Source organism: Triturus cristatus, chromosome 11 (assembly GCF_964204655.1).
Source record: "Triturus cristatus chromosome 11, aTriCri1.1, whole genome shotgun sequence".
In the NCBI taxonomy this organism is placed as follows: domain Eukaryota; kingdom Metazoa; phylum Chordata; class Amphibia; order Caudata; family Salamandridae; genus Triturus; species Triturus cristatus.
This window is the reverse complement of record NC_140594.1, coordinates 1,174,131,610-1,174,158,852: the sequence shown is the minus strand read 5'-3', so window position 1 is coordinate 1,174,158,852 and position 27,243 is coordinate 1,174,131,610. Positions and strand designations below refer to the sequence as shown.

Here is a 27,243-nt window from a genome sequence, read left to right as displayed (position 1 = left end):
GCAGGCAGCGGTATGTCCATCGTGTATGCAGGCAGCGGTATGTCCCTCGTGTATGCAGGCAGCGGTATGTCCCTCGTGTATGCAGGCAGTGGTATGTCCCTCGTGTATGCAGGCAGTGGTATGTCCCTCGTGTATGCAGGCAGTGGTATGTCCCTCGTGTATGCAGGCAGCGGTATGTCCCTCGTGTATGCAGGCAGTGGTATGACCCTCATGTATGCAGGCAGCGGTGTGTCCCTCGTGTATGCAGGCAGTGGTATGTCCCTCGTGTATGCAGGCAGTGGTGTGTCCTTCATCTATGCAGGCAGTGGTATGTCCCTCGTGTATGCAGGCAGTGGTATGTCCCTCGTGTATGCAGGCAGTGGTGTGTCCTTCATCTATGCAGGCAGTGGTATGTCCCTCGTGTATGCAGGCAGTGGTATGTCCCTCGTGTATGCAGGCAGTGGTGTGTCCCTCGTGTAAGCAGGCAGTGGTATGACCCTCGTGTATGCAGGCAGTGGTATGTCCCTCGTGTATGCAGGCAGCGGTGTGTCCCTCGTGTATGCAGGCAGGGGTATCTCCCACTCAGGCGGTACTCACTGTGACCGTCTTGGCGTCCATCTCCGTGAAGACAAACTCTCCGCCTTCAAAGTCCCCGTTGAGGTAGAGGATAGCGCTGGAAAACAGGAGACGGACTGTTACAGGTGTCCCTTCACCCCTGTACCCCTCAAACCACAGCCAAGCAATGTTCCCATGGGAAGCTCTGGGGCAGGGGCTAGCTTCACACAAACATAGCAACACTTCTAAAAACTCATCTGTGTTACTGTGGCAAAGTGAGCAGTGTTACAGAAACTTTACACTGGAGTAAAAACACACAAAACAGGGCCAATGCTTTTGCACCTTGTCCGCTGCTTGTTTAATCGGGAACAGGAAACGGGTTAATGGCGCCATGGAGAAACATGCGGTATTGAAATAATGATGGTGAGCTTGAAGTACCGCTGACCCATGACGGTGCGTCAGGAGTACCGCTGACCCATGATGGTGCGTCAGGAGTATGGCTGACCCATGATGGTGCGTCAGGAGTATGGCTGACCCATGATGGTGCGTCAGGAGTATGGATGACCCATGACGGTGCGTCAGGAGTACCTCTGACCCATGATGGTGCATCAGGAGTATGGATGACCCATGATGGTGCGTCAGGAGTATGGATGACCCATGATGGTGCATCAGGAGTACCGCTGGCCCATGATGGTGCATCATGAATACGGCTGACCCATGATTGTGTATCAGGAGTACGGCTGACCCATGATGGTGCATCAGGAGTACCTCTGACCCATGATGGTGCATCAGGAGTATGGATGACCCATGATGGTGCGTCAGGAGTATGGATGACCCATGATGGTGCATCAGGAGTACCGCTGGCCCATGATGGTGCATCATGAATACGGCTGACCCATGATTGTGTATCAGGAGTACGGCTGACCCATGATGGTGCATCAGGAGTACAGCTGACCCATGATGGTGCATCAGGAGTACGGCTGACCCATGATGATGCGTCAGGAGTATGGCTGACCCATGATGGTGCGTCAGGAGTACGGCTGACCCATGATGGTGCGTCAGGAGTATGGCTGACCCATGATGGTGCGTCAGGAGTATGGCTGACCCATGATGGTGCGTCAGGAATACCGCTAGTGCTTAATTTGTGAAAACAATAAGTGCCAGCATCCTCGTCAGCAAGCCACTGCAGTTTACACCACCCATTGCCTGGCCAGTGCTGCATGTGACAGGCACACACATTCCTACACGTGCAGCACTTCTTATTACTCCAGGCCCCCAGACCTATATCATCATTTTTAATGTATATCCAATTAATGAACAACTGTTGTGTTCACCTGTAAATAAAAATAAGAATAGCACCATGTGGCAGAGTTTAATAAGTGCTGGCAATTAAGTGGCGGTGCTTAGCACCGAAAACCACCGGCTCAAATTCCGCACAGAGTACCGCTGACCCATGATGGTGTGTCAGGAGTACGGGTGACCCATGATGGTACATCAGGAGTACGGGTGACTCATGATTGTGTATCAGGAGTATCGTTGACCCATGATGGTGCATCAGGAGTACCGCTGACCCATGATGGTGCGTCAGGAGTATCGCTGACCCATGATGGTGCATCAGGAGTACCGCTGACCCGTGATGGTGTGTCAGGAGTATCGCTGACCCATGATGGTGCATCAGGAGTATCGCTGACCCACGATGGTGCATCAGGAGTACCGCTGACCCATGATGCTGCATCAGGAGTACCACTAACCCATGATTGTGTATCAGGAGTATCGCTGACCCATGATGGTGCATCAGGAGTACCACTGACCCATGATTGTGTATCAGGAGTATCGCTGACCCATGATGGTGCGTCAGGAGTATCGCTGACCCATGATGGTGCATCAGAAGTACCGTTGACCCACGATGGTGCATCAGGAGTACCGCAGACCCATGATGGTGCGTCAGGAGTACGGCTGACCCATGATTGTGTATCAGGAGTATCGTTGACCCATGATGGTGCATCAAGAGTACCGTTGACCCATGATGGTGCATCAGGAGTACCGCTGACCCATGATGGAGCGTCAGGAGTACCGCTGACCCATGATGGTGCGTCAGGAGTACGGCTGACCCATGATTGTGTATCAGGAGTATCGTTGACCCATGATGGTGCATCAGGAGTACCGTTGACCCATGATTGTGTATCAGGAGTACCGCTGACCCATGATGGTGCGTCAGGAGTACGGCTGACCCATGTTTGTGTATCAGGAGTACCGCTGATCCATGATGGTGCCTCAAGGGTATCTCTGACCCATGATGGTGCGTCAGGAGTATCGCTGACCCATGATGGTGCATCAGGATTACCGCTGAACCTTGATTGTGTATCAGGAGTATCGTTGACCCATGATGGCGCGTCAGGAGTACCCCTGACCCATGATGGTGGGTCAGGAGTATCTCTGACCCATGATGGTGCATCAGGAGTACCGCTGACCCATGATGGTGCGTCAGGAGTATCGCTGACCCATGATGGTGTGTCAGGAGAACAGATGATCCATAATGGTGTGTCAAGAGTACTGTTAATCCATGATGGTGTATCAGGAGTACCACTGACCCACGATGGTGTATCAGGAGTATGGCTGACCAATGATTGTGCATCCGGAGTATGGCTGACGCATGATGGTGCGCCAGGAGAGAGCCAGAAGTAATGCTGACCTGATGATGGGGCAGCCGGTGTACCGCTGTTATTAGTGTCTGTCAGGAGTACTGCTGGTCCTAAGATGGGGCATCAAGAATACGACTGCACCCATGATGGGGCATCAGGAATATTGCTGAACCCATGATGGTGCGTCAGGAGTACCGCTGACCCATTATGGTGCGTCAGGAGTCCGCTGAACCATGATGGTGCATCAGGAGTACCGCTGAACCCATGATGGTGCGTCAGGAGTACCGCTGATCCATGATGGTGTGTCAGGAGTACTGCTGAACCCATGATGGTGCGTCAGGAGTACCGCTGAACCCATGATGGTGCATCAGGAGTACCAATGACCCACGATGGTGGCTCAGGAGTACTGCTGAACCCATGATGGTGCGTCAGGAGCACCGCTGAAACCATGATGGTGCATCAGGAGTACCAATGACCCACGATGGTGGCTCAGGAGTACTGCTGAACCCATGATGGTGCGTCAGGAGCACCGCTGAAACCATGATGGTGCATCAGGAGTACTGCTGAACCCTTGATGGTGCGTCAGGAGCACTGCTGAACCCATGATGATGCGTCAGGAGTACCGCTGACCCATTATGGTGCGTCAGGAGTCCGCTGAACCATGATGGTGCATCAGGAGTACCGCTGAACCCATGATGGTGCGTCAGGAGTACCGCTGATCCATGATGGTGTGTCAGGAGTACCGCTGACCCATGATGGTGTGTCAGGAGTACCGCTGACCCATTATGGTGCGTCAGGAGTCCGCTGAACCATGATGGTGCATCAGGAGTACCGCTGAACCCATGATGGTGCGTCAGGAGTACCGCTGATCCATGATGGTGTGTCAGGAGTACCGCTGAACCATGATGGTGTGTCAGGAGTACCGCTGATCCATGATGGTGTGTCAGGAGTACTGCTGAACTCATGATGGTGCGTCAGGAGTACCGCTGATCCATGATGGGGCGTCAGGAGCACCGCTGAACCCATGATGGTGCGCCAGGAGCACTGCTGAACCCATGATGGTGCGTCAGGAGTACCGCTGACCCATGATGGTGCATCAGGATAGCATGCGTTTTTCCTGCCCATGTTTAGTTTGCTTTAATATTATTGCATTCTCACAAATGCACCATCTCATCGCTCCACAAACGTCCTGCACGATTTGCAGGACATAATTGTGGGGCTGATTTATGCTACCACATGAGCGCGGTCAGTGTTAGCACCATTTATTGATACGGACCAATTAATAATTTACAGTCTGCAGCCCTTGTTGTTCCTATTTACAATTATGGCATCTCTATCTTAGTGAAAAACACCTTGCTTTCTAAAAATAAACTGCACTGATATATCACATGCTGCAAGATACATATGGTACCCCGTAAATTTGGTGCCCATGTTCCGGGGTATGCATGTTCCCTCCTAATGGAGATGCCTGCAAAGACAGACCACGAAAGACTAATTAAAGAGCAATGTCCTGCAAAGGACAAGTAAATGAGAGACTTGTCAGTGATTGGCTTCCAACTTAGAGCACGGAAGATGGACAGAAAAAAACTGAGCCGCAGACACTGTGCAGCACACATAGAAACAGCAAATTGCCATGAATGATTGTTTATGTGTAGGAAGGGGTCCCTTCCTGCACACAAACAATCATTAAAAAAATGAAGATTTGCAACTTCTATGTGTGCTGCACCATGCAGCACACATAGAAGTTACTTATGTGCAGGAAGGGACACCTTCCTGCACAGAAACAATCATTTTCTTAATGCAGGCACCCTTGCACTATGGTGCAAGGGTGCCTGTATTGGCTCAAGGCGGCTGGATTGAGTGCCAGCGCAGGGAGAATCTCAGGGGTGTGCCGAATTATTGTAAATAATGTGCATCCCTGCGTTTCCAAAGTGATGGAGCACGGCGTTAGCAATTTTGGACCTAACCCGCACTCCGCCACTTTCTTACACATATGCCCCCTTGTTTGCTGTGCAGCGTTGCTTAGAGGGCTAAACACAGTGCAGTGTCCTATCTATGAAGATTGGTCCGCTGTTGCTGCCCTCCCCTATATTGGTGAGGTAACATGGATGCTGCACACAGTGGTGCAAAGGAGAGTTTGCACTGTTTAGTATATGATTTGTACTGGAAGCATAACCATCCCATACACACTCCGTTGCCCACATGCATTGGATCTGAGCAGGGCACTGCAGCACACGCGCAATACGTCGGGTTGTTGGAGAAATGAAGACATTTCCCATTTTGATACCTGCTTCAGTGGATGTTGATTTTGATGCAATGCCTTGTCTGGCTGTCTTAGTAGACCGGGTTCTGCGTCAGTATCTAGAGGTGTTTACGCTGATCCACCCCTGCAACATCCCTTGACGCAAAGCTGCTCTAGGTGGTGTTTGGGTTGAGAAAAGGGCACCTTTCCAGCACAAAACTCCTTTGCATGGTATAGTAAACACCATGCACTGCTCTGCATCACTTGTGATAACGCGACAGTGAGTCTGGGGGCAGGTTTGATGGAGTTTCTCTCAGTCATGCACACATGTCGCCCTTGCACTGTGATCCTCACCTGTAGTCCCTGTATGTATACGCCGGCGCCTCCTTCCAGCACTCATTGGCCTCCGGGTCAAGCAGGCAGTTGTCAGCGTGGATGGGGTGGCTCAGATCATTTCTTTGATCTTGCTGGCCTGGGAGGGAGAGAAGAGGCAATACAGAGTGAGACAGGGGTGAGGAGCTTTGCTGATTAAGGGGTCTGTATATTGGTGTCTCTTGTGCACAAAGGCACTCTCATGCTGTGAGAATTCAATTCACAAACAAAATTCCAATAAATGTATGTGTTAGCCTCATAAAAGCAGCAAACTAGCTGCAGCACTCTTAGAAGTGTGGGAAGTAGGGGAGAGGTGTGGCGCAGCGGGCAGAGCGGCTGACTCTGGAGCGAGGGGCTCACAGTTCGATCCGTGGCGCCGGTGGCAGCTCAGCTTAGCATCATGTGACCCTGGGCAATGACTCACTTAATCTCCACGACGGCCCCCAGCGCCTGGATACCCTTAGGGGAGAAAAGTTTGTGCTTTACAAATGTGGTATTATTATTATTATAGTAAAAGGGCTGAGGGATAGAAAGAGGGGTAGAAGATTGTTGGGGAGGAGAGACAAGTGGTGGACAGAGGGAAAGAAGAAAGCCTAGAGGGATGCAGAACATGTGGGTGGCAAATTGAGAAATTAAGAGCGATAGGGAGAAGAGAAAGAGGAGAAAACGGAACGTAAGAGGATCAGAGAGACAAACACCGGAGGGAGAAGAGGGCAAGACTGGGAGAGGATAAAAACAGAGAATAACTAGTAATAGAGAGTGTGACAGCAAGAAAAGGAGAAAAAGAAGAGCGTGTGAAAAGAGAGGTGAATGTAGAAAGGGTCGAGCGAAAGGGAGCCTTGAGAAAGAGGGACAAGTGAAAAAAGCAAGAGAGCGGAGGGAAAGGGAAAACTAAAGAAATCAATCAAAAACTACGGACAAAGTGTAAGAGATGCCACTGAGTGGGGATAAAGTGAAAGGGAGAAAAGGTGCAGGAGAGTGAGAGAGAGAGAAACTGAGAGAGAGAGAGAACAAGAAGAGAGAGAAACATGTGGACTTGTTCCATTCCCCTCCAGGTGCCTCTCGTACCTTCCTTTTCCAGGTGATGGCGGCAGAAGAGAACAAACAGTGCCTTGGGCTACAAGCAGCAGCGTCATTAAATCATGAAGTATGTGCAGCCGAAAGAGCGTCCAAGAGTCAGATTGTAGCTTATTATGGCGGTGTCTTACCGCAATGATCCGCCAGAGGGAGCCCACACCACACAAAGGACCCGATGGAGACCAAACAATATAATACGTTTTATTTATACAGTTTTGTGTGTCTGGAACATTAGAAAGTTGTACAAGAAGAACAATAAAGTAAATACAAATAAAAAGAGGCTGTAAGGAAATAGGTCATCAGAGTGACCTAGGGTGCTTGTTTCCAGGCCAGGGAGGACCTGGCTTGGCAGTTCGGGCTGGACTGTTCCCATGAGGCACAGGGTCAAGACTGATTTGCATATGGCTGCGTCCAAACTGGGTTTTGGCACGGTGAGCAAAAAACGATGGATTTAGGCCCAGATCTCTGGCCTGGGGTGACTTACCGACATTGTTCAGCATTCCGTCCATCAGTTCTTCTTGTTGCCTCTGAGTGTAGAGCCTTGGATGGGACCCTACAATATCCGTTGAATAGAAGGGGGGGGGGGGGGCGGGGCAGGTGTGGGTTGGAGATTAGACTGCTGTAGGAAGATGAATGCAAACAGAGGGATGGACGGGGTGGACGGGGGAGGATTTTATGTGAACTAGGGGACAGGAGCTGTGGAAGATTAAACCTAATTGTGAAAGGAGATATTTCAGGTTCTTTTTGCACACAGCTGCGGCGAGGGGGCGGAAGTGAGGCCAGAGTCTTGTCGCACTGGCAGGGCGAGAGAGAGAGATAGTCATCCATTTTTGAAGAACTATGATTCGAAGAGAAGAGACTTTAAAGTCCACAGGAGGCACCGGCCACCAAAGTGGGTCAGGGTGTCCCCAGGATGGGGGGGGAGTCCCTGCAAGGGGTGCTCTGAGGGCCATCCAGGCCGCCACAGGGGGTCCATTTGTCCCCAGGAGGGGGAGGGGGGGGAATCCTGCTGGTCCCCAGGAGGGGGGGGGTCCCTGCAAGGGGTGATCTGCGGGCGATTCAGGGAATCAGCTTGTCCCCAGGACAGAGGGGGGTCCCTGTAAGGGGTGCTCTGCGGGCGATCCAGGGGGTCAGCTTGTCCGGGGAGGGGGTGGGGGGGGGGTGGGGGGAGGGGGGAGTCCCTGCAAGGGGTGCTCTGCGGGCAATTCAGGGGATCAGCTTGTGCCCAGGACGGGGGGTGGTGGGAATCCCTGCAAGGGGTGCTCTGCAGGCAATCCAAAGCAGTACAAAAGGGGGTGGAGTTGGACGGAGCATCAGAACCAATCAAACACTCGCACCCAGTCAACAGATCTGGGTTTAATCCATCACCGTTCTTTAGCCCACTCTGCCACCCCAGTTCGGACATGGCCATATGCAAATCAGTCTGACCCTGTGCCTCATGGGAACAGTCCAGCCCGAACTGCCAAGCCATGCCTTCCCTGGACCGGAAACAAGCTTCCTAGGACCGGTTTCTGGCATTTCAGCCGTCTTCAGCCAGGCTTGCTTGAATCCAGTGGCAAAGTGAGCAAGGGACTCACGTCTGAGCATACCCTGCCAACTTATGGCGAACAAAGCAGTACAAAAGGGGGTGGTGATGGACGGAGCATCAGAACCAATCAAACACTCACACCCAGTCAACAGATCTAGGTTTAATCCATCACCGTTCTTTAGCCCACTCTGCCACCCCAGTTCAGACATGACCATATGCAAATCAGTCTGACCCTGTGCCTCATGGGAACAGTCCAGCCGCCACAGGGGGTCAGCTTGTCCCCAGGACGGGGGGTTGGGGGGTGGGGGTCCCTGCAAGGGGAGCTCTGAGGATGATTCAGGGGATCAGCTTGTCCCCAGGACGGGGGGGGGAGGGGTCCCTGTAAGGACTGCTCTGTGGCCGATTCAGCCCCCACAGAGGGTCAGCTTGTCCCCTGGACAGGTGGTGTCCCTGTAAGGGGTGCTCTGTGAGCGATCCAGGCCGCCACAGAGGGTCAGCTTGTCCCCAGGATGGGGGGGGTCCCTGTAGGGCTGCTCTGTAGGTGGTCGAGGCCGCCACAGAGGGTCAGCTTGTACCCAGGATGAGGGAGGGGGGAGTCCCTGTAATGGGTGCTCTGTGGGCGATCCAGGCTGCCACAGAGGGTCAGTTTGTCCCCAGGATGGGGGGGGGGGTCCCTGTAAGGGGTGCTCTGTGGGCGATCCAGGCTGCCACAGAGGGTCAGCTTGTTCCCATCGGGGAGTCCCTGTAGGGCTGCTCTGTGGGTGGTCGAGGCCGCCTCAGAGGGTCAGCTTGTGCCCAGGATGGGGGGGGTCCCTGTAAGGGGTGCTCTGTGGGTGGTCGAGGCCACCACAGAGGGTCAGCTTGTCCCCAGGATGGGGGGGGGTCTCTGTAGGGCTGCTCTGTGGGTGGTTGAGGCCGCCTCAGAGGGTCAGCTTGTCCCCAGGATTGGGGGGGGGTCTCTGTAGGGCTGCTCTGTGGGTGGTCGAGGCCGCCTCAGAGGGTCAGCTTGTCCCCAGGATGGGGGGTCCCTGTAGGGCTGCTCTCGAGGCCGCCACCGAGGGTCAGCTTGTCCCTAGGATGGGGGGGGGGTCCCTGTAAGGGGTGCTCTGTGGGTGGTCGAGGCCGCCACAGAGGGTCAGCTTGTCCCCAGGACAGGGGGGGGGTCCCTGTAAGTGGTGCTCTGTGGGCGATCCAGGCCGCCACAGAGGGTCAGCTTGTCCCCAGGATGGGGGGGTCCCTGTAAGGGGTGCTCTGTGGGTGGTCAAGGCCGCCACCGAGGGTCAGCTTGTCCCCAGGATGGGGGGGGTCCTTGTAGGGCTGCTCTGTTGGTGGTCGAGGCCGCCACCGAGGGTCAGCTTATCCCCAGGATGGGGGGGTCCCTGTAAGGGGTGCTCTGTGGGTGGTCGAGGCCGCCACAGAGGGTCAGCTTGTCCCCAGGACAGGGGGGGGGGTCCCTGTAAGTGGTGCTCTATGGGCGATCCAGGCCGCCACAGAGGGTCAGCTTGTCCACAGGATGGGGGGGTCCCTGTAAGGGGTGCTCTGTGGGCGATCCAGGCTGCCACAGAGGGTCAGCTTATTCCCAGGATGGGGGAAGGGAGTCCCTGTAGGTCCTCGACCACCCACAGAGTAGCTCTACAGGGACCCCCCCCCATCCTGGCGACAAGCTGACCCCCTGTGGTGGCCTCGACCACCCACAGAGCAGCCCTTACAGGGACCCCCCCCATCCTGGGGACAAGCTGACCCTCTGTGGCGGCCTCGACCACCCACAGCTTGTACCCAGGATGAGGGAGGGGGGAGTCCCTGTAATGGGTGCTCTGTGGGCGATCCAGGCTGCCACAGAGGGTCAGTTTGTCCCCAGGATGGGGGGGGGTTCCTGTAAGGGGTGCTCTGTGGGCGATCCAGGCTGCCACAGAGGGTCAGCTTGTTCCCAGGATGGGGGAGGGGAGTCCCTGTAGGGCTGCTCTGTGGGTGGTCGAGGCCGCCTCAGAGGGTCAGCTTGTGCCCAGGATGGGGGGGGTCCCTGTAAGGGGTGCTCTGTGGGTGGTCGAGGCCACCACAGAGGGTCAGCTTGTCCCCAGGATGGGGGGGGGTCTCCGTAGGGCTGCTCTGTGGGTGGTTGTGGCCGCCTCAGAGGGTCAGCTTGTCCCCAGGATTGGGGGGGGGGTCTCTGTAGGGCTGCTCTGTGGGTGGTCGAGGCCGCCTCAGAGGGTCAGCTTGTCCCCAGGATGGGGGGTCCCTGTAGGGCTGCTCTGTGGGTGGTCGAGGCCGCCACCGAAGGTCAGCTTGTCCCTAGGATGGGGGGGGGGGGGGGTCCCTGTAAGGGGTGCTCTGTGGGTGGCCGAGGCCGCCACAGAGGGTCAGCTTGTCCCCAGGACAGGGGGGGGTCCCTGTAAGTGGTGCTCTGTGGGCGATCCAGGCCGCCACAGAGGGTCAGCTTGTCCCCAGGATGGGGGGGGTCCCTGTAAGGGGTGCTCTGTGGGTGGTCAAGGCCGCCACCGAGGGTCAGCTTGTCCCCAGGATGGGGGGGGTCCTTGTAGGGCTGCTCTGTGGGTGGTCGAGGCCGCCACCGAGGGTCAGCTTATCCCCAGGAAGGGGGGGTCCCTGTAAGGGGTGCTCTGTGGGTGGTCGAGGCCGCCACAGAGGGTCAGCTTGTCCCCAGGATGGGGAGGGTCCCTGTAAGGGCTGCTCTGTGGGTGGTCGAGGCCACCACAGGGGGTCAGCTTGTCCCCAGGATGGGGGGGGGTCCCTGTAGAGCTGCTCTGTGGGTGGTCGAGGACCCACAGAGGGTCAGCTTATCCCCAGGATGGGGGGGGTCCCTGTAAGGGGTGCTCTGTGGGCGATCCAGGCTGCCACAAAGGGTCAGCTTGTCCCCAGGATGGGGGGGGGGGGTGGTCCCTGTAGGGCTGCTCTGTGGGTGGTCGAGGCCGCCACAGAGGGTCAGCTTGTCCCCAGTATGGGGGGGGGTCTCTGTAGGGCTGCTCTGTGGGTGGTCGAGGCTGCCTCAAAGGGTCAGCTTGTCCCCAGGATGGGGGGGGGGTCTCTGTAGGGCTGCTCTGTGGGTGGTCGAGGCTACCTCAGAGGGTCAGCTTGTCCCCAGGATGGGGGGTCCCTGTAAGGGGTGCTCTGTGGGTGGTCGAGGCCGCCACAGAGGGTCAGCTTGTCCCCAGGACGGGGGTCCCTGTAAGTGGTGCTCTGTGGGCGATCCAGGCCGCACAGAGGGTCAGCTTGTCCCCAGGAAGGGGGGGGGTCCCTGTAAGGGCTGCTCTGTGGGTGGTCGAGGCTGCCACAGGGGGTCAGCTTGTCCCCAGGATGGGGGGGGGGGGTCCCTGTAGAGCTGCTCTGTGGGTGGTCGAGGCCGCCACAGAGTGTCAGCTTGTTGCCAGGAGGGGGTGGGGGGGGAGTCCCTATAAGGGGGGGCTCTGCGGGCGATCCAGGCTGCCACAAAGGGTCAGCTTGTCCCCAGGACGGGGGTCCCTGTAAGTGGTGCTCTGTGGGCGATCCAGGCCGCACAGAGGGTCAGCTTGTCCCCAGGAAGGGGGGGGGGGTCCCTGTAAGGGCTGCTCTGTGGGTGGTAGAGGCTGCCACAGGGGGTCAGCTTGTCCCCAGGATGGGGGGGGGTCCCTGTAGAGCTGCTCTGTGGGTGGTCGAGGCCGCCACAGAGTGTCAGCTTGTCGCCAGGATGGGGGGGGGGGTGGAGTCCCTATAAGGGGGGGCTCTGTGGGCGATCCAGGCTGCCACAAAGGGTCAGCTTGTCCCCATGATGGGGGGGTGGTCCCTGTAGGGCTGCTCTGTGGGTGGTCGAGGCCGCCACAGGGGGTCAGCTTGTCCCCAGGATGGGGGGGTCCCTGTAGAGCTGCTCTGTGGGTGGTCAAGGCCGCCTCAGAGGGTCAGCTTGTCCCCAGGATGGGGGAGGGGGAGTCCCTGTAAGGGGTGCTCTGTGTCTTGTTTTAGGCTTGAGCTTCAATGTTTCCAGAGATGAATCTCAGAGATGCTCCCAGAGGGGTGAGTTCTGGGTACCGCTGTGAGGCGTGAGTTGCAGTAATCGAGTCTGGAGAGAACAAGTGTTTGCATCAAAGACTTCAGATATAATTTTGGGGTAAACGGTCTAATCCCAGAGTAAACTGAATAGATTAAGAGCATTCCCGCCCTTATATTAATCGGCTGCTGAATAGTGGCGGCTGCCGACCATTTCAACTGGTGATGCCAACATTTGAGGCCCTGACAGGCGCTGAAAAAACCCAGCAGTACGATTAGGTTGAAGGCCAAAGCTCTCAATCGCGGTCCACTTTAAGCAATGTTTATAACAGGCCACGATGGAGAGCTCTGCAGTTGAGGCTGAAGTCACTGCGAGTTTTCCACAGTGTCAATAAATTAAAATACATTTAAGAAATAAGTAAAAGATTTACTTACCTTCTGCCTCTGCCCTCGGTGCTCCTCCGTCTCGTCATCAGAGGCTCCACCAGCACAGGCCCCCAGAGTCTCAGCCAACTCCCCTCTTCCAATGAAGGTGCTGCTCTCATGCTGCCCAGGCAGCATGACCGAAGCACCGTGATTGGCTGCAGCGGACTGGCTCCACGCTCACTGAGGTACTAGTTGCCTGTGCTTGCTCGCCACCTGTTTAAAGTGCGCGTGTCAGGCTGGCTGTCGCAAAGTAACCTGCACACTCTAAACGGACAGAGTGAGCATCACTCCTCTGCTGCCAGTCAGCAGCAGTGGCCCCGCCCCCAAACAAAGCTTGGGCAGGGGGAAGGGGAAAAGAAAATGGCAATAAATGTAACTTATTGGCATTTTGTTTTTCTCCTTTGAGGCATTAGCAGCAGGGGGCGATGCTCCTCTGCCCTAATAGAGGGGCCACTTCTGGAACTGATGGTCAAGTCTTGTGTTGAGGGACACCCCCAGTGATTTCGCGTTATCAATGGCATGAGGTGGCAGTCTAGGGTGTACACCGAGTCGATCCAAGATTGCATAGGTAGGTCAGACTTTTTGGGTGAAATTAGCAGGGACTCTGCTCCTGCGGAGCTGAGCTGCAGGTGGCACATGGATATCCATCTTTGAACGGCCTCGCCATTGCTTGTTTCTGTTGTGCCTGTGCACCGAATCACGTTGAAACTGCGGAAAATGCTTTACTATCTCTTCATCAATGCACAGAGCGGATCAAAAAACACAGAAGGCACCACCCAGTTCTTATTGGGCAGAATTCGCCAAGCTTGTTGTGCAGGTACCTATTTTTATTCCACACCCATTCAATCACTGGCCTCTAGACTGAGGCTATACACATTCTACAACAATTACACACTTTTTTTTTGTTTTTTGGGGGGATGAAGAAAGTCGCTGGCCTGTTCTTAGACTCAGATGCCCAAACTCATGACAATGACTACCAAAGGGCGCCAGGGATTAAAAGAGTTTTCGTGACCAACAGCCCAGCCTTGTGTTTTATGGGCAATAAAACCAACAAATGCCTTTACTCGACATATGTGATCAGGCTGCAAGGGGCTCTCTCTGTAGTTCATGTGCCTTTAGTGCCTAGTACCGCACACCTACTAGCTCACAGAGATGGACAGGCTTATAGGGGAATATGAGAATTTCAACACACGGTGGTGCCTTCTAAAGGCAAGCTGGTCCGATGAAGATATAGTTGTATGTCAGACTGACAGGTTCTTCCCTAACCCTATCAGCCTTTGGGTAGCATCACCCGGCTTTCCCTGTAGGCCAATCCATGTCTACTGTGGTATGCTCCGGGTGGCCTCTCAGATGCTGTCAAACCCTTGAATCCTGGGTGCCTGCACACAGACTCATAAGAAGAGTGTAGGTAACAGACCCCAGCACGTTAAGGAGCCCGGGCGTATACATGCTGACGATGGACCCTCAAACTGGGCTAGATTTTCAGTCCCGCACATATTGGTGGAATGTCCGCCAGCACACATGGGAATTAAAGTGTTTTTCCTCTGATATTAATCGTCTATGAGCTCATTCACGACATCTATAGTCACTTGGGCTGAACAACCTCGCTCACCCTGGACGAGAACTCTTACCATGGACTCTTTTCCTCCACCTTGGCGCTTGATTAATGGTGGTGCATCAGTGATGGTGCATCAGTGATGGTGCATCAATGGTGGTGCATCAGTGATGGTGCATCAGTGATGGTGCATCAATGGTGGTGCATCAGTGATGGTGCATCAGTGATGGTGCATTATTAGTCTTGCATGAGTGGTGGTGTTTCAATGGTGGTGCATCTGTGGTAGTGCATTAATAATGGTGCATCAGTTGTGAGGCATCAACAGTGGTAGTGTATCAATGATGATGCATCAGAGGTGGGACTTCAACAGTGGTGGTGCATCACTGATGGGGCATCATTTTTTTTTTGTTGCAGAGTTTTATATAGCGCGAACTTGACCCGAATCCAACCAGATATCAGAGCGCTTTACATAGCACCAGTTACGTTACATGAGGACACGCGTTCATTTTTTTTTTTGTTTGTTTGTTTTTTGTTAGGCACGGGGAGATTAAGTGATTTGCCCAGAATCACAGGATGTTTAGCGTCGTTACCGAGACTCGAACCCAGTTGCCCCAGGTCCGAGGTCGAGCGCCCTAACCGTTAGGCCAACTCCTCGGTGCATCAATAGTCATGCTTGAGTGGTGGTGTATCAGTGGTGGTGCATCAGTGATTTGCATTAATAGTTGTGCATGAGTGGTGGTGCATCAATGGTGGTGCATCAATGATGGTGCATCGGTGGTGGCGCATCAGTGGTGGTGCATCAGTGGTAGTGCATCAATGGTAGTGCATCAGTGGTGGTGCATCAATGGTGGTGCATCTGTGGCAGTGCATCAATGATGGTGCATCATAGTCATGCATGAGTGGTGGTGCATCTCTGGCAGTGCATCAATGGGGGTGCATCATAGTCATGCATGAGTGGTGGTGCATCAGTGGTGGCGCATCAATGGTGGTGCATCAGTGGTGGTGCATCAGTGGTGGTGCATCAGTGGTGGTGCATCAATGGTGGTGGTGCATCAATGGTGGTGGTGCATCAATGGTGGTGCATCTCTGGCAATGCATCAATGATGGTGCATCAGTGGGGGGTGCATCATAGTCATGCATGAGTGATGGTGCATCAATAGTGGTGCATTAATAGACTTGCATGAGTGGTGGTGTATCAGTGATGGTGCATCTAGGCTAGGTCTGAACTGGGGTGGTAACATGAGTTAAAGAACGATAATGGATTCAATCGAGATCTGTGACTGGGGGTGAGTGTCTGAAAAGTTTCAGCGCTCCGTCCATCATCTCCTTGTGTTTGCTTTGTTAGCCCTAAGTTGGCAGGGTATGCCCAGACGTGGGTTCCTTGCTCACTTTGCCACTGGATTCAAGCTAGCCTGGCTGATGAGGGGTGTTACCCCGAAACCAGTCCCAGGATGCTTGTTTCCTGTCCAGGGAAGACCTGGCTTGGCAGTTCGGTCTGGCCTGTTCCCATGAAGCACAGGGTCAAGACCGATTTGCATATGACTGGGTCTGAACTGGGGTGGCAAAGTGAGCTAAAGAACAATGCTGGATTCAACCCAGATCTATGACAGGGGGTGAGTGTCTGAAAGGTTTAAGTGCTCCGTACATCATCCCCTTGTGTTTGCTTTGTTCCTCTGTCCTGAAGAAGACCCTGTATAATTGAGCGCTGTCTTGGTCGAAACATCGACGGCTTTTCTTGGTTCAGCATTTACACATCTCCTGGTCTAATTTACTAAGCAATCACACTAACTACCGGAGATATTGTGTTCTCTCTGTCCAGCTCGATATACTGTTTCACTTTGTACATATTCACTGCACCACGAGCACTGTGCACTTAGTCACCTTATTCCATGTCACTTCTGTTCCCCATTTTTGGCTTTGACACCCCTGTAAATGTTTGTAAATATCCATGGGAGCTTAATTTATTTTGAATAGAAAATTGCTGCATGGATCTACTAATGCCTGCTGTGTAGTATTATTATTATTGTCTTGGTGTTCCTACACCCTTGAATCGGGATCCTCTAGTTAATCTAAATGTTTGGTATTAATCAACCTCCTTTGATTAAATCTACATTATAAATAGCTTTTTACTTACTCCGACAGAACCACTGTAGCTTTTTCTAACACACACCCAGGTTCTGAGGGACACAGGGTCACCCCATTGTGTTTATACTACATCCATAATATGGCGTAGGCGCAGAGTCAAACTGATGCCCTCATTTGTATGAGACCACACCCCCATGGAAATGAGGGAACGCCCTCTCGTGATAGCGCTGGCCTAACATGTGCGCCAGTGCTCGAAATATTTGTGGATGGAGACGCACAAGTGTCTGCAGCCCCTTCTGTAATATCATTGTGGCCCGTGGGCGCGCAAAGCGGGCACTCACGCCCATTGACTGCCCAAGGCACAAAGTATAATGCGGCCCCTGGCGCAGACAATTTCTTGCAAGAGACAGATTGAGTGATTCGCGCACAATAACAATTACCAGTCATGTGCCAGGGTAAGTATTTAAGACCAGATCTCCTGGGCGACATCACATAAAAAAATGTTCACACATCAGACCCAAGAGAATATGAGCAGCAAGAAAGTTTGCCGCAAAAATACAAGACAGACATAAATGCAATGAAGAGTTAAACAGCTGATACAAAGTGAGAAAGCCCCTCCAACAGGCAGATGGAGGGAGATTCGAGGTCCTCCTGGGGCAGACATTTTGGGGGTACTGAACTTGCAAAATGGCTGTCCCAGGTGGTCACCAGTTGATTCTCAAGAGTCCTAACACCAGAGGGCTCTTTTATGGGTCTTTCTAGGGGAAACGACAGCGTTTTCCCTCTAAAATAAAATTGTATTTCTACAAAGGAGATTAGGGCCGGTGTTTCCATACAACGCCACTTGGTGGCGCCAAGTTATAAGAAACGGCGTGGAACATGTCGCTATTGTTTATAAAGAGGTACTCCAACAAAATGCTGGCAATCTCCGTTTTCACATAGCGCCAACTCGCCAATTGCGTGGCCTCTTCACGCTTTGCGGTGCAGTTAGAGTCTGTTATTGCTCCTACCACGAGGGGCAGTTTGACAGGCATTTTCATTTGCACATATTTATAAAAGTCGAGTTGTGTTATATGCAGCAAAAAACACAATGGAGAATGAATATTACTTTTGTATTTCAGGAAATATGTTTCCCTTAACTTTCAATAGAAGTCAACACAGACGTCTCAATTCAATACCTGGTGCACGCTGGTGGTGTGCATTCCTTGGCACAGGAAGCGGGCAGGGCTGGTGCAAGGATTCGTGCTCTCAGACTCCCCTTTCGATGCCTCTCTCGCTGGAACAAGAACACTTTATGACCTGCCGCTGTTAGAAACAACAAAGGCAGGGCACAGTCGGGGGGTGCACGCAGGTACACGGCGTCCAGCCACTCTTTACACCGGGTGGACGCCGTCCACCCTGCCGAGAAGTTGGGCCCCACAGAAATATGTTGAACTTGTCCCAGTTTCAGACTGGGCACGCTCAGCAGCTCCTGCACGTTGCCTGCTTTCCATTCCCAGCAGAAACGTGCCTTTTTTCACCTCCAGCTGGGCCGAAGTTAAGGGGTCATCCGGCCTCCTTTTGTTTGTATATCACACATGGAGGGAGGAGGAGGGTGTTACATCTGAGCCTTACCATGTAGTGCTGTCCGGCACACCAGGTGTGTGTAGGAGAAGTAGAGCGTGGAGTTCAGCCTGAAGTACGACTCAATTATTTTCCGTGTTTTTTCACTAATGTCGTAAAACAGACGAGCGCTTCGAAGTGGAACCCGGCCCTCGGCGCCGAACTGTGGAGCAAAGAACAGGAGCATTTATTAGCAGAGCAGGGACAGTCCACTGTTAAGACACACAGTAACTATTTGTGTCCAACCACCATCAACTGAATTGTCCCATAGTGCCTAGAAAACAGGTGTCATTAGTACCAAACTCAAGGGAGCTCATCGTATGGACCTCAGAAGGATGAACTGCAAATTAGGATAAATGCACTAAGGTATTCTCTATATTTCAGTTACCTCCCCCACCCCCCCCCCCCCAATACCCGCCACTGCAGCCACAAAGCACTTTAACTGCTTTTTTAGGCCCTTAATACTCCCTTTAATAACCAATAGCTTCCTATATACCTCAAATGGACAAGTGATGAGATGAAGCCCCCCCCAGAACACCCCCCACCCACAGCACAACTAGCAAGACCCTGCCTGCAGCAGCTAGGAGCCGCACATCACTGCACGACCACAAGCTGCTGCAATGTGCAAATCAGGTAAAAGAGAGGGTGAGAACTTTAAAAAGCCACAAGTTAAGAATTGTTAAAGCCAAGAGACGCAATCTTCTGTGGGGTTTTCCCCCTCAAAGTAACCCTGCTGCGCTCTTTCCAGTCTGGAGTTTGATTCAACAAACCCATGAAAACGAGGCCCAATGAATCAAAGTGACTTCCCTGGAATGACACTTTTTTTTTGGCAAGCGGTGATTTCCCAGCTCTTCCGGGAAGGATGGTGGCCAACTTTCCACGGTCATGTTGCAGGACGCTTGGGGCACGCGGACACAAAGGAAAATGTTTGTTGGGGAGCAGCGCGGATGATGCATTTTTTGAGGTCCTAATGCATAACCCCATCCTCTCAAGCACCCCCTTTTAAAGGAAATCATTCATCTGGACACTGAGCGTCTCGAGTCTGATTACTGTGCTATCCTGGGTTTGAGCTCTGAACCCTTTCCCACCTCCTGCAGTGCGCCTCGACTGCTCGCTCGAGGCACCTTTGAAGGGATACGTTCAGACAATGAACACCTCCGTCGTGCAAATGCACTGAAACAGTCTTACGACCTGAAACACCAATGGTGAACAATGGCATCCACCACAGACCAGCACGATAATCGTTTCCTGCCCCAGGACGTTAAGCAAAGCTCTCACAAACCACTAGGGTGGTTGCCGCCTGCACGGTGAAACATGGAGAGCCAGCACTTCGAGTCTGCCCTGGGGGCAGCACATTCAATGTAATAGGGTGCACTTTCTCTGTTTGCGCCAAGCGCACCTGTTTTTAGGTGCGCCATGCGGTAAACATGGAAAATGCGCTTCATGTATTATAGGGCCTCAGTTGTCGACTACCTTTACAGGTCGCCGGACTTCACTGTCTCCCAGGGACTCAAGTTCAATGTCTGACAAAGATGGCAGCGTTTAGAAACAGACTGCAAACAATACTGAACACTGTGGAGTGCAGTGCCACTGGCTGGCAGAACACCTCTCATGGGCGAAAGCCACTTACATAAAGTCAACATTAAAAATACAGACTAAAGTTTGTTACTTTGGCATTGTGAAATGTACTGAGATACCACCATTAACTGCTGATAGCAGAACTCATTCAATCAATCAATCAAGGAATTTGTAAAGAGCACTACTTACTACTCAAGGCGCTGAAGGGAGGGGGGAACCGCTACTGCTCGAAGAGCCAGGTCTTGAGATGTCTTCTGAAGGTGAGCAGGTCCTGGGTCTGCCGTAGGTGGGTGGGGAGGGTGTTCCAGGTCTTGGCGGCGAGGTAGGAGAATGATCTGCCGCCGGTGGTCTTTCGTTGGATGCGGGGGACAGCCACAAGGGCGAGGTTTGCTTAGCGGAGCTGGCGGGTGGGGGTGTAGAAGTTGAGTCTGTCGCTCAGGTAGGCTGGTCCGGTGTTGTGGAGTGCTTTGTGTGCGTGTGTGAGGAGTTTGAAGGTGATCCTCTTGTCGACGGGGAGCCTGTGCAGGTCTTTCAGGTGGGGGGTGATGTGGCTGCATCGGGGTACATCGAGGATCAGACGTGCGGAGGCGTTTTGGATGCGTTGTAGTCGATGCAGGTGTTTGGCTGGGATTCCTGCGTAGAGTGTGTTGCCGTAGTCCAGCCTGCTGCTGACGAGGGCCTGTGTAACAGTTCTCCTTGTTTCGGACGGGATCCACTTGTAGATCCTGCAGAGCATGCGGAGGGTGCTGTAGCAGGAGGAGGAGACGGCGTTGATCTGCTTCGACATGGAGAGGGAGGAGTCGAGGACGAATCCGAGGTTGTGTGCGTGGTCGATATGTGTGGGTGCCGTTCCCAGCGTTGTAGGCCACCACGAGTCGTCCCAGGCCGAGGGGGTGGATCCGAGGATGAGGACCTCCGTCTTGTCCGAGTTCAGTTTCAGACGGCTGCTCTGCATCCATTCGGCGACGGCCTTCATTCCCTCGTGGAGGTTCGTTTTGGCGGTGTGCGGGTCCTTGGTGAGGGAGAGGATGAGCTGGGTGTCGTCGGCATAGGAGATGATGTTGAGGTTGTGCTGATGGACTACTTGTGCGAGTGGGGCCATGTAGATGTTGACCAGTGTCGGGCTGAGTGATGATCCCTGGGGTACGCCGCAGATGATGTCGGTGGCTTCGGATAGGAAGGGTGGGAGTCGGACTCTCTGGGTTCTGCCGGAGAGGAAGGATGTGGTCCAACTGAGAGCTTTCTCATGGATCCCGGCTTATTGCAGGCGGGTTTTTAGGGTGCGATGGCAGACCGTGTCGAAGGCAGCCGAAAGGTCCAGGAGGATGAGGGCTGAAGTTTCGCCGTTGTCGAGTTGTCGCCTGAGGTCATCTGTGGCGGCGATGAGGGCTGTTTCAGTGCTGTGGTTTTCGTCTGAACCCGGACTGGGACGGGTCCAGGATGTTGTTGTCTTCGAGGTGGCAGGTTAGTTGCGCGTTGACCTTCATCGGGAATGGGAGGAACGGGAGGAGGAGATGGGTCGGAAGTTCTTGAGGTCCTTGGGGTCCACCTTGGGCTTCTTGAGGACGGCGTTGATTTCGGCGTGCTTCCAGCTGTCCGGGAATGTGGCTGTCTCGAAGGAGGCGTTGATGACCTTCCGTAGTTGGGGTGCGATGGTTGCGTCTGCTTTGTTGAACACGTGGTGAGGGCAAGGGTCTGACGGTGATCCAGAGTGGATGGAGTTCGTGACCTTGCGTGTTTCTTCGTCGTTGACGTTGGTCCAGGAGGTCAGGTGGTTGGTCCAGGTGGTGTTCGCGGGGGAGGAGTCTGGCGCGGTCGGGTTGACCGGGATGTTGAAGCTGTTGTGGATGTCTGCTATCTTCTGGTGAAAGAAAGTTGCCAGAGCGTTGCACAGTTCTTGTGAAGGCGGGACATCGTTGGCGTTGGGGTTGGAGAGTTCATTCCCGATGCTGAAGAGCTCTTTGCTGTCGTGTGCGGTTGTCCAGTCTGTTTTTGAAGGAGGATCTTTTGGCCATTCTGATGAGGTGGTGGTGTCTATGAGTGGCGTCCTTGTGGGCTGCGTGACTGTCAGGTGTGCGATCATGGAGCCATTTCTTCTCCAGTTTCCGGCAGGCGCGTTTGGAGGTCTTTAGCTCGTCGGTGAACCAGGTGGCTTTCTTTCTGGCGTGGTTGATGGGGGGTTTCCTCAGTGGTGCGAGGGTGTTGGCGCAGTCTTCAATCCACTGTCTGAGGTTGCGGGCTGCTGTGTCTGGGTCGGTGGAGGCCGCAGGTGGGTTCTGGGTGAGGGTGGAGGTCAGTTGGTCTTCGGTGACTTTGCTCCAGCAGAGACGTGGGAGTTGTTGGGTGCGGTGGTGCGTGGTTGGCTTCTTGAAGGTGAAGTGGATGCAGCGGTGGTCGGTCCAGTGGAGTTCGGTGGTGTGGTCGAAGGTGACGTGAGTGCCTGTGGAGAAGATGGGGTCCAGCGTGTGGCCGGCGGCGTGGGTGTGTGTGGTGACGAGCTGTCTGAGGCCGAGGTTTGCCAGGTTGTCGATCAGGGTGGCAGAGTTGGCATCGTTGTTGTTCTCGAGGTGGAAGTTCAGGTCCCCGAGGAGGATGTAGTTCGTGGAGGCGAGTGCGTGGGTGCTGGCGAGGTCGGCGATGGAGTCGCTGAACGGCACCCTGGGTCCCGGGGGTCTGTAGATGAGCGTTCCTTTGAGGGTGGTGATGGGGTCGGTGTGGATTTGGAAGTGCAGGTGTTCGGCAGCTTTGAGGGTGTCCTCTGCGTGGGTGGAGACCTTGAGGGTGGACTTGTGGACGATGGCTATTCCTCCTCCGATTCCGTTGATGCGGTCTCTGCGGGTGATCTTGTAGCCGTCAGGGATGGCTATGGCGATGTCGGGCGCCGAGGAGTCGTTCCACCAGGTCTCGGTCAGGAAGGCCACGTCGGGGGCGGCGGTGTCGAGCAGGTCCCAGAGTTCGACGGCATGTCTGCGTGCGGAACGGGTGTTGAGGAGTATGCAGCGGAGGTGGTTGGGTCTGGTCTTTGGAGGTTTGCTGGCTCTGTCGCAGGTGAAGCTGCAGCTGCGGCAGGAGAAAGCTCCGTGGGTGCGCTTCGGGGTGGCCTGGAAGCAGCTGCGGTTGCGGCCGGTATTGAGTGCGTGGAGGGCAGCGGCATCGTAGCGGTGTCTGGCGTAGTGGCGTTCGTGGGGTCCAGGGGTCCTGGGGCGGGTCAGGCGCGGGTCAGGCACGGACGGGCGCAGACGGGCTCGCCTCTGGCATCTGGGGATGAAGGAGGGAGGAGCAGTTTGGGAGGGGGGAGCGGGACGAATCGGGACACAGGGGGGGCGGGGCCGCAGGGGAGGCAGCAGCGGGAAACGCGGGGCGGCGAACAGGGAAAAACAAGCAGACGGGGCACAGGCTAACACGGAGAAAGGGGGCACAGGGGACAACAGTACAAAATAACCAGAATATCCCTTAAATGGATGCATTTGTAGTGAAAACACTTTGTGAACATGTCACTTTGAAAGAGAGAGAGAGAGAGAGACAGACAGAAAGAGAGAGTGTGTTATCCCTAGTCTCCGGTGTCAACTGCTGCATAACCGCAGAGATGAGGAAGGATTTTGTCCAGTCATTACCAACGACCACAACTCATCATGGGAGAATAAAACCCCACAAGGGTGTCATTTCACTCCTTTTTCCAGAAAAGTTTTCACTTACAAATCTTTGCTATCAGGTGTCTGCTGCTTCAATGCAAGTTACTTCTATGCTCTTCAGTTACATTCGGTGCCTAATTTGTGCCAGTGTTTACCGGTGCTCGCCACCGGCCCTTATTTGTCAACACTGGCTCATATTTCTGACAGTCCACCACATGGTGGCGCTGTCCATCTATTTTTCAGAAGAGCACATCAACAGATCACTTAAAACTTCAATATACACTGAATTCGGGAGCACTGGAAGGGTGGGCACCTGCAGTGGCCTCCACAGAATATCTTGGACCCTGGCCCTAATTTTCATTTTCAACAAATTAAACACTGGCTTACGTTGGCCTCAGGGACACATAACAAGAACAAAGACTAAAACATCCCCAAAAAAAACAAAAAAACCTTTGCGACATGGGAAAAGCTGTGTTTTCCACCAGGCCTTGCCTTTCCCAAGGGAACACAATGTTTTGAGGATGTGGTCGGCTCTCTACGCCCTACCATTATATAGTTAATACCATTCTGTTGTTATTTGTGCAGAATCTTTTCTTGTCAGAAACTACCTCCAGCAGTTCCAGATCTTGGGGAGACACTTAACCAGGTTCACCCTCACGATTCGCCAGGCCTTGTACCCGAGCGCTTCCCGGGGTTCGTAACTGTCTAAATATGGGATGTTTGTAATCAAGAGGTTCCTGTGACCTTTGACAAGACTGTGCCCTTCTTCGGCCTGAATGGGAGGCATCGAGTCCTCAAACCTCAAAGTGCTTCTGCTTGTGTTGCTGTTCTTTGAGGGGATCTGGGGCTGAGATGTCTGGTTTAACAGCTGCCACTCTCCTTGCAGCTTCCTGTGACTCATCTCTGTTGAGCTGCTGCTGCACTGCCTTGAGTTGCTGCTGCACTGCCCTGAGTTGCTGCTGCACTGCCCTGAGTTGCTGCGGCACTGCCCTGGGTTGCTGTTGCACTGCTCTGAGTTGCTGCTGCTCTGCCCTGAGTTGCTGCGGCACTGCCCTGGGTTGCTGCTGCACTGCCCTGAGTTGCTGCTGCTCTGCCCTGAGTTGCTGCGGCACTGCCCTGGGTTGCTGTTGCACTGCCCTGAGTTGCTGCTGCTCTGCCCTGAGTTGCTGCTGCACTGCCATGAGTTGCTGCTGCACTGCCAGGAGTTGCTCTTGCACTGCCCTGAGTTGCTGTTGTATTGCCCTGAGCTGCTGCTGCACTGCCCCGAGTTGCTGCTGCACTGCCCTGGGTTGCTGCTGCACTGCCCTGAGTTGCTGCTGCACTGCCCTGAGTTGCTGCTGCACTGCCCTGAGTTGTTGCTGCACTGCCCTGAGTTGCCGTTGCACTGCCCTGAGTTGCTGCTGCACTGCCCTGAGTTACTGCTGCACTGCCCTGAGTTGCTGCTGCACTGCCCTGAGTTGCTGTTGAACTGTCCTGAGTTGCTGCTGCACTGCCCTGAGTTGCTGTTGCACTGCCCTGAGTTGCTGTTGCTCTGCCCTGAGTTGCTGTTGCACTGCCATGAGTTGCTGTTGCACTGCCCTGAGTTGCTGTTGCACTGCCCTGAGCTGCTGCTGCACTGCCCCGGGTTGCTGTTGCACTGCCCTGAGTTGCTGCTGCACTGCCCCGAGTTGCTGCTGCACTGCCCTGAGTTGCTGTTGCACTGCCCTGAGCTGCTGCTGCACTGCCCTGAGTTGCTGTTGCACTGCCCTGAGTTGCTGCGGCACTGCCCTGAGTTGCTGCTGCACTGCCCTGGGTTGCTGTTGCACTGCTCTGAGTTGCTGCTGCTCTGCCCTGAGTTGCTGCGGCACTGCCCTGGGTTGCTGCTGCACTGCCCTGAGTTGCTGTTGTATTGCCCTGAGCTGCTGCTGCACTGCCCCGAGTTGCTGCTGCACTGCCCTGAGTTGTTGCTGCACTGCCCTGAGTTGCCGTTGCACTGCCCTGAGTTGCTGCTGCACTGCCCTGAGTTACTGCTGCACTGCCCTGAGTTGCTGCTGCACTGCCCTGAGTTGCTGTTGAACTGTCCTGAGTTGCTGCTGCACTGCCCTGAGTTGCTGTTGCACTGCCCTGAGTTGCTGTTGCTCTGCCCTGAGTTGCTGTTGCTCTGCCATGAGTTGCTGTTGCACTGCCCTGAGTTGCTGTTGCACTGCCCTGAGCTGCTGCTGCACTGCCCTGAGTTGCTGCTGCACTGCCCTGAGTTGCTGCTGCACTGCCATGAGTTGCTGTTGCACTGCCCTGAGCTGCTGCTGCACTGCCCTGAGTTGCTGTTGCACTGCCTTGAGTTGCTGCTGCACTGCCCTGAGTTGCTGCGGCACTTCCCTGGGTTGCTGTTGCACTGCTCTGAGTTGCTGCTGCTCTGCCCTGAGTTGCTGTTGCACTGCCCTGAGTTGCTGCGGCACTGCCCTGGGTTGCTGTTGCACTGCTCTGAGTTGCTGCGGCACTGCCCTGGGTTGCTGTTGCACTGCTCTGAGTTGCTGCTGCTCTGCCCTGAGTTGCTGCGGCACTGCCCTGGGTTGCTGCTGCACTGCCCTGAGTTGCTGCTGCTCTGCCCTGAGTTGCTGCGGCACTGCCCTGGGTTGCTGTTGCACTGCCCTGAGTTGCTGCTGCTCTGCCATGAGTTGCTGCTGCACTGCCAGGAGTTGCTCTTGCACTGCCAGGAGTTGCTGTTGTATTGCCCTGAGCTGCTGCTGCACTGCCCCGAGTTGCTGCTGCACTGCCCTGGGTTGCTGCTGCACTGCCCTGAGTTGCTGCTGCACTGCCCTGAGTTGCTGCTGCACTGCCCTGAGTTGTTGCTGCACTGCCCTGAGTTGCCGTTGCACTGCCCTGAGTTGCTGCTGCACTGCCCTGAGTTACTGCTGCACTGCCCTGAGTTACTGCTGCACTGCCCTGAGTTGCTGCTGCACTGCCCTGAGTTGCTGTTGAACTGTCCTGAGTTGCTGCTGCACTGCCCTGAGTTGCTGTTGAACTGCCCTGAGTTGCTGTTGCTCTGCCCTGAGTTGCTGTTGCACTGCCATGAGTTGCTGTTGCACTGCCCTGAGTTGCTGTTGCACTGCCCTGAGCTGCTGCTGCACTGCCCCGGGTTGCTGTTGCACTGCCCTGAGTTGCTGCTGCACTGCCCTGAGTTGCTGCTGCACTGCCCTGAGTTGCTGTTGCACTGCCCTGAGCTGCTGCTGCACTGCCCTGAGTTGCTGCTGCACTGCCCTGAGTTGCTGCGGCACTGCCCTGAGTTGCTGCTGCACTGCCCTGGGTTGCTGTTGCACTGCTCTGAGTTGCTGCTGCTCTGCCCTGAGTTGCTGCGGCACTGCCCTGGGTTGCTGCTGCACTGCCCTGAGTTGCTGTTGTATTGCCCTGAGCTGCTGCTGCACTGCCCCGAGTTGCTGCTGCACTGCCCTGAGTTGTTGCTGCACTGCCCTGAGTTGCCGTTGCACTGCCCTGAGTTGCTGCTGCACTGCCCTGAGTTACTGCTGCACTGCCCTGAGTTGCTGCTGCACTGCCCTGAGTTGCTGTTGAACTGTCCTGAGTTGCTGCTGCACTGCCCTGAGTTGCTGTTGCACTGCCCTGAGTTGCTGTTGCTCTGCCCTGAGTTGCTGTTGCACTGCCATGAGTTGCTGTTGCACTGCCCTGAGTTGCTGTTGCACTGCCCTGAGCTGCTGCTGCACTGCCCCGGGTTGCTGTTGCACTGCCCTGAGTTGCTGCTGCACTGCCCTGAGTTGCTGCTGCACTGCCATGAGTTGCTGTTGCACTGCCCTGAGCTGCTGCTGCACTGCCCTGAGTTGCTGTTGCACTGCCTTGAGTTGCTGCTGCACTGCCCTGAGTTGCTGCGGCACTGCCCTGGGTTGCTGTTGCACTGCTCTGAGTTGCTGCTGCTCTGCCCTGAGTTGCTGTTGCACTGCCCTGAGTTGCTGCGGCACTGCCCTGGGTTGCTGTTGCACTGCTCTGAGTTGCTGCTGCACTGCCCT

The 27,243-nt window shown here is 54.5% G+C and overlaps 1 protein-coding gene across 1 annotated transcript in view; it reads right to left on the bottom strand.

Annotated features, from left to right (window-relative positions):
• P3H2 (prolyl 3-hydroxylase 2) overlaps positions 1-27,243 on the bottom strand; it is a 388,184-nt gene that overhangs the window by 70,357 nt on the left and 290,584 nt on the right. The window contains exons 11-13 of the mRNA XM_085635884.1: positions 18,051-18,201; positions 5,773-5,890; positions 577-652 (exon numbers count right to left, since the gene is read on the bottom strand). Coding sequence (XP_085492010.1) covers positions 577-652; positions 5,773-5,890; positions 18,051-18,201 — 345 coding nt within the window. The remainder of the gene's footprint in view (positions 1-576; positions 653-5,772; positions 5,891-18,050; positions 18,202-27,243) is intronic.